This window comes from the organism of the source record quoted next, unplaced genomic scaffold (genome assembly GCF_019419815.1).
Source record: "Pyrus x bretschneideri cultivar Hongxiangsu unplaced genomic scaffold, Pyrus_bretschneideri_v1 Contig2, whole genome shotgun sequence".
Taxonomy (NCBI): Eukaryota; Viridiplantae; Streptophyta; class Magnoliopsida; order Rosales; family Rosaceae; genus Pyrus; species Pyrus x bretschneideri.
In genome coordinates this window covers 5540894-5553134 of record NW_025999501.1, presented here as the reverse complement: position 1 = coordinate 5553134, position 12241 = coordinate 5540894, and the positions used below count along the sequence as shown (strand labels likewise).

The window sequence follows — 12241 nt, the reverse complement described above, 5'->3', positions numbered from 1 at the left end:
TTCAAACAAAATGACTACTGAAGATGAAAGCAAAATCAAGGCATTGGATTATACCACAGGATCAATCTTGAGCAAATCTCTCATTCCAACAAGTAAATTGATAGACAGTTCTGCAAAGCTTTTCTCTCGTTCCTTTATTTGAGTGAACGTTTCCAAGTATTTAGAAAATAATTGTAATTTTGCTCTCTGATCCTCTTCAGATGATGGTACAATCTAAAAAGTAATATATCAAAATTCAATATAGAATTAAAGTTAATCAGCTTATAAACACTAACAGTCAAGAAATACATATCAAATGAACACAAGATATAAAGGAATACCTTCATCAGCTCAAATATATGCCTAAGCACATTATCCCTGAAACCTTCTTCCCAGAACAAATCAAATAAATAACCAATACATTCAGCGCTATGCAGAACCAAACTTCTAGCATCTTCTGCTGTTGAGAAAAATTCCATATAGAGCTCCATGGATGTCTCCATGCATTTAAGCCATCTTTGCATTGTCTGATGTGATTTGGATCCCTGATGACTTGGCACCACTTCATCAATATTTTTTTCAAGAGAAGGGCTTATATTGCCAAAACTTCTTGACTCTTGGGCTTGAATGCAAGCAACTTTAAGCACACGAGGAAATGCATTAACTGCCTTAAAAGAAGCAACAGTTTTCTCAGCTGAAAGCTGTAACACGCGACGCAGACTCTTGGCAAGAACACTAGCAACTTCAGGATTGCAAGCAGAGTGTTCAAGAGCATCTAACAAAGCAGATAATTCAGGCTGCCATACAGAAAAGAGGCAAGAAGTAAGGAAAGATGCAGAAACTATGAAGCAGGTGTTGATTTGAAGTACTGCAATTTTTTTGTTATCAAAGTACAAGATTTTATTTCAAAATAAGAGCTGTAAGGGGACATGTAATCCACCATGAACACAAAACAAAACAAAACAAAAATACATAAGGCTACATTTATAAAAGGACTAAGATTGATCAAGATAATGCAGCCTTCCAATCTAATAAAATGGTCGATAGAGGTATATTCCTAAAAATAGGAGATACAGAAGCCCATAGCGCTGCCCAGTACTACAACTACTCTGAGGACATTGACAAGTTGTTTTCCCCTTGCACATATATTTCATGTTTGAGGACGTGCAGAGAGAGGTGCATAGGCTGAAACTCTGGGAAAGGTATTTATCGGGGCTTATATTGTCCCTAAGGTTTGTCACCTAACAGCTTAACAACAGCAATACCAAGACAGGAAGATATTCCTTAATACCTTTAAACAATATGTTATTTTATTAAGCACAATAAATCAGCAGTACTAATATGCTCTACTGTTTATGCTGGCCAGATACATAAACCAACAGATTGTGAGTTTGGTGAAGAGTAAATGTCTGAGAAAAACCAACCAAGTTATGAGCACTTCCACTAGAAGTTGCAGCAAACTCCACAAATGAAATCACTTCCACTTGGAGAATTTCAATCCCACAAACTTTTGCTTGACCGTTGATGCCACTAGAAGCGGAGGGCAGTTCAGGGTTACTTGAGGACTCATAATATGTGCAACACTCTCCGGAAAGGTCATCAGACGCTGGTCCAAAGTAGAAAAAATTCTCAGAAAATATGAGTTCCCAGATTCCCTCTTCCCGAAATACTTTCAGTGACACAGGAGAAGAAACAAGAAAATTCCTAAATGCATTTAAAACACAATGCTGCAGAGTATTGACAAAGACCCTACAGATAATGCAAAAGGCAAAGAGTAAGATCCATAAGAAAGGGAGAGAAATTGAACAGTACATTAACACAGAAGTAACAACACCTAATAAATAATTGGATGTGGCTTGGCACAATACTTCCTAAATAAATTCACCTTAAGTGGCTTGGCAGTTCATTTTTATTTGAATAGGCCTTAATGCAGGGGAACACAGTATGAAGAACCCTCATAATCCATTTGATTGAAAGTTCACCATACAATGAAGAGACTGCCACAGTAGTTCGACCAGTGGATGCTTCGAGATCATGAGATTTAAAATCTTCTGAAGCAGGAAGAAAAGAACAAAATACTCTGCTCAGCTTAACAGCATAATCACTCCAAAGTTGAGAGAAAGAACCATTGGCAGGAAGTGCAACAGAAGCCTCTGCTATATGGTTTTTCACATTATTCTCACTTCCGAAGTCAATCATAGGCGTTTGGAAATCAGGCTGACCAGGCATATTCTTGGTCTGCTGTTTGTACTCTTGAAACATGAAAGCAGGCAAACAAAAGCTATTTGCAAATTTGTGAACCCTCCCGTTTTCACAAAGAAATTGCAAGTTGCTGATATTCCCAAAGCTGCATACTTGTCAAGGGAATCAATAGTATTCTTTGCAGTTAATGAGGTTACAATTGCAAATTTGCAGAACAGTATATGGTCACGTCTACTATTTGATAAACAAAAGAAGGAATAATGAAAGGCAAAGCTACAGCAGATCTTTGTTGCACAGAAAATGATCGAATAGGAACAGTACTTCCCTTATGTGTTTATACGATTTATGATTGTACCCATTCAATTCAACAATATATGCATCCATGCAACAAATATGCATTGACAGTCTCCATGATATTCAATGGATATAAGCATAAATCCAATAAAAACATATGGTACACAGTAAGACAACTTCATTTATTGGGAGAAAAAGAATCACCACATCAAATTCCTAATTAAACAAAAGTACAAAATTTCACAAGTTAACTAACGAAGGACACAAAGGATACACAGCCTCTTTGAGAACTTCCAGAGAAAGAACATGAAGCTGGAAAATTTTTAGCAAGGGGTTCTCATATCTGCAAAAAAATAGTGAGCACATATCAGAGCGATGGAGTGTATAACACAAAGAGCCAGAGTTCCCTTCTAACAGAAAATATCCATCCACATAATTTTCTGAGTAACTCAGACTCATGTCACAAAAATTGCTATGAAGTTCACAACATAGCAAATCAATTTCAAATCAGCAAAAACTTACTTTGCTGGTTAAATTACATCTTAAAAATACAAAACTAAAACATATACACAGATACCACCCTTTACAGGACCTTTTCTTTATGACGTTGATAAGCTGTTCAGCGAATACTTTACCAGAAAAAGATAAGAAATTTAATCTCAAGCAAATTCTAGTAGTAAAGTAATACATACTCTTGATCTGGCAGAGCCACATTCCCTTAACCCCAGACACCAACTAAAGATATGTTTTAAAATGACCCAAAACAAACGAAAGCTCACCTTCACCTGCATAATCTATCTTGAAGGAGATCAAACAGATACAGAAATCCTTTCAGAGAAATTTTAATTTTGAATCTACATTCCACGCAAACTTAAGAAAGCCGTAAATAAAATGAAATGTTGCTCACTATTCATTAGCATTTCAAGAAAATTTTGCATGTATGATTGCAAAAGGTAAACGAACCTCATGATGCCAGTCATACACAAGGAGTTGGTATTACCTTTTCTCAACGGCAGAAGCAGAATTTTTCAATATTAGCACATTACTTGATGGTATTCCAAGACCATCCAACAGAACTTCAAGTCCTCCAATGCTCTTAAAATGATTCTGACCACGAGGATTCTGTGCTAATGTCGAATGAAGAATTCTCAAAGACAAATACAGAAGTGATGTATCCGTCCACTGTTCTTTCATGCTTAACCTTTTGATTACACGCAGCAGCTCTGGGACAAGAACAATCTCCATCAATGAAAATGTAGATGCAAAGAGAGTACAGGGTTCACAAAAGGCACTAGGGATACCATACAGATACCAAAAAGAATTTGGGGCCTTCATAGAACTCAAATATATCCAAGAGCAAAAAATGAAGGGTAGGGGGCGGAAAATAGCAGGAGCTCAAGGCAACAGGGACTGGCATGGGATAGTGTAGGATGTCTTCATGCATTATGTTCACTGAACCCTATGAAAACGTAAATACCAAGAGCACATGCTAAGGACAACAAAGGAATTCATACAACTATTGAAAAAAAAAATTATTTCTTTTCCTTTTTTTGGCTTTACTCAACATCATGAGATTTTCCAAAAGCATATTAAATTAACTTGAACAATTTTTAATTCAACAAGCTACAGAAAGAAGAGAAAGGTAATTTCATAAAAAGGAAAAAAAGAGGCTGCCAGAAAAGAAATGAAATAGATTGCACGGAGATAGTCAAGCACAAAAAAAAATAAAGACAGACACTTGAGATACAAGCATGTAGAGCACTAAGTGTCCTGTACAGATGACAAAATAAAAATAATATCTCCAAAATAGTGGAACTAAGACCAACTACACAGTCAAGGTATAACATACATACACAGATGAAAACGAGAAAACAATCTTGTGGAAGTGATGGAACTGTGACAAAATAATAAGTTTTGTTATTTCCGTATAACTGTGGATTAGCAATACAGAAGTGATTGGGCATCTAAGAAATTTAAAACTGTAAGCACGGACAGATACATCATGGAAATTAACAAGGCACACAAAACAAAATCTTTACAACAAATGGCAAGGACATGCACATGCAGTCTGAACGCATTTAGCACTTTTGACGTATGTAAATCATAACCATACAAAAACATTTTTTACCAAGTGGTACAGGTCATCAAGATAAGATTAAACTCTCTCTAGGAAAAGTTGACGTAAGAAGAGTGAGTAATGAAATTTTTTTACAAAATAATTAAATCACATATGGAAGATGTCCAGACTCCAGCCTGTACCATATTGTTTCTAAGAGTGTAGCACAAGTTTTTAGTGTGTATTACCAAGTTGAGATGTGATGTACTATAAGTTACAAATAAAAATTTCCACCCTATTGTCATCCAAAAGAAAAGATAAGAGAACAAGTAAAAACAAAATTGCCTACCTTACCTACTAACCAATTAAGTCCACCAGCTTCCATCACCGACACAACTGCCCTCTGCTGCCATCGTAACCTTATTTCACTGGAAGGAGCCTTTGAACTACCAGAAGAGTCAACTGGAGATGCACCACCCCTTGAAACAAAGCCTATAGTATTACTGTACAACTGACCTTTCTCATATACATTTGAATTTAAATCAATGAAACTACATATTATTGACACCACATATACAAGTATTTGTTGCAAGAGTCCTGTCCTCTCCATAGTAGAATTAGACGACTTTTCATCAGCTGAAAGTGCACCGCTTATTGTTTTAAGCTGGACAACAGTCCCTGAAATCACAAAAACATTTACAAAATTAGCAATGTTTTGCAAGAATAAGATCAATTAAGACTTAAAAAGAAATCAACAAATTTGGTGGATAGGGTCCTAATAACATATTTTACAGCATCACACAAATTAAAACCAAACAAAATATTTGCACAATCCAAAGAAAAGCAAACCGAATTATAAACCCAATCCAACTTTAAGTCATTTGAATCGGTTATTTTCAATCATTTAGTTGTGTTGGGGTTTGAAATCAAATAAATCAAATGGTTGAAACAATTAAAAGAACATATATTTTTATCAGCAACAAAAATCTTCAATCAAATGGGGGGCGTTTAGGTTTTAAATAAGTTAACAATTGCAACAATTCAAATTATAAGAACACCAGTTCCGAATGTGTCATCACAAAGAGATATTACATTAGGAGAGTAAACTACTAATACCTTTCATTAATGCTGTTAGCTTTTGAATCCCACCGTAGTATCCAAAAATTCTGCAATTATGCAATGAACGAGTAACAATCATAAGAGCATCCAGGAGTGGCATTCCTTCCGAAATGATATTTAAGGCTGCGGAATGGCCAGAGAAATCTGCTGACGATCGCACTGTACTGTTGTTTACTGGATTAACCATGGGAGAAACAAAGTAACCATAAATTAAATGTAAGAAAACCCAAATTGAAAGAACACAGACCATAACTAAATAATACAGGGAGGAACAAAGGGGCCATAAGGAAATAATTAACCAAATATCAAGAGCTAAAATATCAATGTATTACACCATGACCACAATCCTGAAAAGAGTTTACCAAACGTCTTCCAAAAGAGACAAGAGGAAGAACATGATACAATTTAGATGGCAATCATGAAGTCCAATGAATAATGTGCAGTTACAAATTTGTCCCGAAAGACTTATCATTTACTCATGCACTCCTACCATGCTGATTATCACAAGTAAAATCAACTTTGTTATAACATATACTACAAAACAATGATTTACTTTTTTTTCTTATTATTTAAAAAAAAAAAAAAAAAAACAAAAGCAAAGATCCTTCCTTTAGATCAATTTCTGTAAGTTACTGAGTATGCCTGGCAGTTGATTAACTGCAAGATCCTACCTAAACTCAAACTCACACAATGACAATAATAAAATAGCATAGAAACACAATAACTAACTGCCTGCATTTTGGCTGGAAAGAAGATTGGAAGCTATAAAGCCAATTCCCATTCTTACTCAACTCAAGTAGAGAATGTTTATCTTTATGTACAAGGTAAAATATATAAATTAAATTAAATAATAAAATTTCCAATATCCAGCTGCTAACATTTTCAATTGGACTTTGTAGTGGTATCAATCATACTGCCAAAGATATCCCATAAAAATAAAGAAATTATGTTTCGCAAAAAAATTTAAACCGAACACCAAAGTAAATGACAATTGCTAAAAAGCAAACATGAATTTCAACTTACACTCGGCAACCATAGAAGATATATGTGTAATCTCTTCAGTCAACACTAAAATGACTTCTGCAGGATGTCCAGCAAAGCAGCCAATAACTACATCATCTGAATGTGATGAATATTCTGTAGACTGAACAGTAGTTGAAGCAGCCTCTGACATTTGGCCTGTATTTACTGGTTGCCAATTCTTGCATACAGCCAGAAACTGCTTAAGAAAAACATGAAACAGCCTCCTCTTTTCCACCTATATATTGAGTGAACAAATAATCACAAAGTTAAAGCATACTACAACTATAGCTCACAAGGAACAAGAAAAGCTATTATTGTCATTCTCTGCTATTATTGTATTATTCCTAACCTGTTGTGTAACAGTTTTCCCCAAAAAAAAAAAAAAAAAAAAAAAAAAAAAAAAAAAAAAAACCTGTTGTGTAACAATACATAAAACAATTCCACAGTATCTATTCTCAATTCCTGTTAATTAAATTTCTTGAAGGCTATCAAATTTCATGAAGGTTAGGTTATAACTCTTTTTTCCTAAGCATGTAAATTATGTATTATCATTGTTAGAGAAACTATACATGGCTGGACAAGAAAATGAGAATAGCTCCTCTAAGGACCAGTAAGTCCCTCTTTTATTTTTGGCAAGACAGAAAATCCCTTGCCAATCTTGAACATAGTGCATAAGGAAAAGTTTATAAATAGCTCAACAAAATGTAATTCTCAAATCTCAACACACAACCCTTGTTTTTGGCACAGTTCATTTTATTACATCAGAAAAAAATAATAATAATAATTTACCAGTAGCCTTTGTGAAGAACATTGAAGAATCTTCGTAGAAAGAATTTGACAAATTGATAAACTTCCAAGCATACCTTATCGACAGCTTTTTCATATCTATCCCAAAGTATGTTTAGGACCGCCTCATCTCCAACTTCACTGCAAAATAAACGGCCAAGTCATCAAACTATCCATCCTAAAATGGTTAATAAATTCTCTTAAAATTCTGCATATACCCACGTAGATAGTGTAACAAAAGAAATTACTAACAGCGGAAGAAAATGGAATAAAAGGACAGCAAAAGGCTAACCAAATTAGGCATCATAATATAACAAATTTTGCATTCTCCCGTTTGCAGTTACAACAATTGCCCACACTATGTAATGTCACTATGGTTGAACTGCATAAGCTTACAAGGATTTACACATATATCTGACCTTAAAGTTGGGGCTGAAACCTCAACCAAAATGACTTCTGTGTATTTCACTTGTATATCTGACCTTAAGAGGATTTACACTTGTAATCAGATCCTCTTGAGAGATTTTCTTGTTCTGTTCTTGGTGGATTTCTTATCCACTTCTGTGTATTTCACTTTTCTTTTTTAATAAACTGTTATAGTTTCTTCTCAAAAAAAAAAAAAAAAGTTGGGGCTGAAACTAACATGTCTAAAAGTGTGTTGGTAGGTACTAATATAGAGATATTAGCGTCCATGGCTAGTATTTGGGTTATTGGTCAGGACCAGGAGAGTGGCCTTTGAGTTATTTGGGACTTTCTCTAGGGGCAGTCTGTATGCTTTATCTTCCTGGACCCCTGTGTTGACACAGTGAGGATAAAATTAGATGGGTGGAGGAGAGAATGTCTTCATGTGGAGGGGGCACTTTCCCTGATTCGCTTAGTGACTCTTGAATCTTGAATAGCATTCCCACTTATGTCCATTGTGGAATAAAGTAGCTTAAACTTTGGAAAAATCAACAGATAACTTTTGGGAGAGGAATGGAGAGGGGAAACTGACCGTTTGGTTAGATGTGTTCAATGCATAAACCAAAGGATCGTCACGGGTTTGGCTTTAGAGAATTTGGTGAAACAAAATAGTGTGTTGTTGGGAAATGGCTGTGGAGATTCCCTCTTGAGCATTATCCTTGTGGAATTCAGTCATCAGGATTGTGCAAAGACTACAGAGTTCAACTGGGATTCTTGTATTCTAGAAAGAATATTGTTCCAAAGTTCTTGAAAATACATTTTTAAGGGTTTCTGTTCCTTTCCTTATGCATTGATAATTGTTTAGATCCTATGTTGCTGTGCATAGTTTCCCTGCCCAAAAATCTGGAGATATATCTCTAGAAATATATATAAATATATATATCTATATATTTGATAAAGAAATGATCGTAGATACTGCTAGTTAGGTTTGATATGCCAGAGGACAACTTGTCCTATGACTCTATAAATGGCCTTTGCGTCATGCATTACTATGAAAAAGGAGGTGCCAAGGAACACCAGAAGGCAGTAAAATGCTATTGAAGGCTTTCTACTATTAATCTCCTCTTCCTAACAGATTTTTTTAATAAGAAAAAACCTTTCATTGAGGAAAGGAAAGAGTACAAGGTGTTCAATGGCCCAAACCTGACAAGAACTCACTAAAGAATTTAAAAAAGCCATCAAAACACTACACAAAAATAACAGACTACTACAACAATACTCTAAATGTAAGATCCCACAACGACCAACGGAGAGGGGGTGATGTGCCTTATATGTACATGCTCCCCTCCCTCGTGCTACTGCGGAGTCGAGCTGGGATGTGACACTAAAACACTACAGCTCTTCAATCAGACAGTATTACAGAAAAGAAAGCGCCCTAAATTCTGGAGAGCCCATGGAGTAGCCGAAAATTGGACTCTCTCCCACAAATAATCCTCCCTAGTTCTTTCCACCCACCAAAAGCTCTAAAAAATTCACTCTCCGTATATTAGTGTGATAATCATATTTCTTCAAATGTTCAATTTCCAACTTTAGCCCTCACATGGACTCTATAATTTTTACAATACCGTGACACATACCTAATGCCTATCTCAGGTTTGCCCCCTTTACTAACTGAGTGAAGGCCTAGAGGATACTTTTTTATGGGAAACAAAATTTTGCCAATAAAAATCATAAAACACAATGACACACTCGGTGAACAAGAGGTCCACCAACATTCTGATACAACTCTCATAAAAGCAGACCCAAATTTCATCAATGACATCGTAATACAAAACTCTTAAAAGTACCTAGAGCTGCTCCCCCATCTGATTAAATTATAAAAATGAAACATCCCTAAATGCCTCGAGGCTAGCTTTAGGTTCAATTTTTTTTGGAGAGAGAGGAGAATAAAATACTTCAACCATTTTAGTCTTTTTCTTCTAAAGACCCAGACACTGAACTAGCTAAAATTAACTAAGATCATTCCATATATACCTGAATTTATGCAATGATAATCAAACATACCAGTCCTTTCATTCAAATAGTTTAACTTTACCGTACTCAATCTAATATAGCACCCCCAAATAAGTAAACACAAAATCACAATTTACAATAACTAAAATGCCAGAGTAAAACAACAAGTAGTGTAACAGTGAATCATAAGTACCTAAAGCGGATCTTCGAGCCAGGAGGAGAGAACTTCTGAGCTTGGGTCCCTGAAGAAGAATCTCCATCGTGGCCACCAGAAGTCCTTCGAATAAGGTCAGCAACACCCTTGACAATATTCATGCTTCCCCACAGCCAGGTTTTTAATATTAAGTCAACACTTCCTAATCGGATAGTCAGGATGCAAATGGTGATTCCAGCCCATCACCCTCAATGTGCTCTCCTTCTATTACATGTTACATAAAACACCACTAAGTTAAAAAAAATTCTCATACACTCAGAATCATACTAAATTACTGCCTAATCCACGAATTTCGGAAACCAGTCGAAAAGGACTAGAAATTTGGTTACCTCAGTTAATTTTTACACAATAAATACACTGGTTAGAGTTGACTTAGTCTGTTAAACTTCCTATAGTACATATTCAATAAAATCTTCTAAAACCTCCAGCTCATTTTCCCATTCCTTTCCCTCAACTTCTTGGCAAACCAAAACAAAACACTATCCGAGTTTCCGACAAGTAATCACATGAATAAACTAACACTCCCATATACAAAAAGCATAAATTTACATCAAATAAGCTGCTAATACACAATAAAATCCACATTATTTAGCAAAACATTGAAATATCTGACAAAACTAAATGCTAACTCTGAGGAAAAAAAATTAACAAATAATAGAAATAATTGATCAACGATGAACACTCGAGCTCCATGTTTGAATTCTTTGATCAATTTCATGAATTACAGATAGGAAATGATGAGAACCTGATCGGACCGCGGGCGCCAAAAGAACGATTAGGATAGGGTTTGCGATTGGAGATCTGAAGCCTGAAATTCTTGGGAGCTCTTTTTCTCTTCTTCAATGGCGTCGGGTGTAGAATCAACGACAGAAAATGCGTATGCGGAAAGCAAAAGAAGGAAGAAAGAAGGAAAGTATAAACCCCCAAAGACTCGTTAAATTTCAAGATTGCCCCTGCTGGTGTGCTGATTGAAGATCAAAGCGGATGATGTGATTTTTATCTGACAGTCCAAAATGCGGTAAAGGTAACAGATTTACCGGGTTTTTCATTTTTACTACCATTGAGACGTCGTCGTTTCTCTTCGGTGAAGCCTAGGCTATACCCATTGGGAATTTTAGGGGTTGTTCGTTTTGAGTATACAAAACTGGGGGAAATTATAGGTCATACTGTTTTGTGAAAATAAATTTAAAAAATTTTAGCAAAAAGAATTCAAAAAATAAAAACACAGAAAATAATATTTAGTTTAAGTTATGTGAAACATCAAATCGATGTTTACTTTGTTTTTCTAAGAGATATTACAATACTTAAATATATTTAATACAATTTTCATTTGATGTTCAGATATAATTTATGTGAATATATCTATTTAATATCCTCCTATCTCATTACGAGGGGCTACCAACTGCCCGAATAACTCATTTACTTAATGGATAGCGCTTATCCTCTTTCAATCAACAAAATGTACATTTGCAACGATGACATTCTTCTTCTTCAAGATCACATCCGGATTAAACTTCTTCTGCATTGCCTCAAACTCAACACTTGCAATGAACAAAGGCACAACTCCACTTAAAGAATGGCGACGAATCAAAGCCCAGTGCCTAAAAAAAAGGACCTCATTGGCAACTATAGCCAAAAGGTTTTTCTTTTCTTTTTTTTTTTTAACAAAAAAATTATCATTTGATAGATTATCCAAGCCCGAGCAATCTTAGTTATTAGTGGGGGTTTGGTCCATTAGCTGGTATTTGTTTAGTCATTTAAATAGTAACTCACGTGTTTTTAGCTATGCATCACAATCACTATCTGATAGTTGAGATAGTGGTTGTATTAAATACATGTGAATATTGTAGGAAAAAAATTCAGTGTGCCTAAAACACCCGATACATAAGTGTCATAATACAATTAGTAAATTTTTTTGTAAAGTTTCTAACTAATTGTATTATTACACTTGGTATATCAGACCATGTTTCTCGCACATTGAAAAATTTCTCGTATTGTAGCCACATTCGCTTTTTAAGACAGTTTTCAAAATAATAGAAAATAAAAGAGATACATATAAACAAACTCTGAGTTTTAATATAAAAAGAATAGCATCATGTATGCCACCACTATCATCACCATCGTCACCGCCTTCACCACCACTATGGCCACAA

The 12241-nt window shown here is 35.2% G+C and overlaps 1 protein-coding gene across 1 annotated transcript in view; it reads right to left on the bottom strand.

Annotated features, from left to right (window-relative positions):
* Positions 1 to 10991, bottom strand: part of LOC103964926 (BEACH domain-containing protein B) — a 31651-nt gene extending 20660 nt beyond the window's left edge. The window contains 12 exon segments of the mRNA XM_048583158.1: positions 55 to 213; positions 321 to 776; positions 1404 to 1728; positions 1865 to 2326; positions 2750 to 2818; positions 3476 to 3698; positions 4886 to 5209; positions 5648 to 5824; positions 6674 to 6908; positions 7537 to 7600; positions 10068 to 10292; positions 10834 to 10991. Coding sequence (XP_048439115.1) covers positions 55 to 213; positions 321 to 776; positions 1404 to 1728; positions 1865 to 2326; positions 2750 to 2818; positions 3476 to 3698; positions 4886 to 5209; positions 5648 to 5824; positions 6674 to 6908; positions 7537 to 7600; positions 10068 to 10189 — 2616 coding nt within the window. The 5' untranslated portion in view covers positions 10190 to 10292; positions 10834 to 10991.
* Positions 10992 to 12241: the final 1250 nt, after the last annotated feature.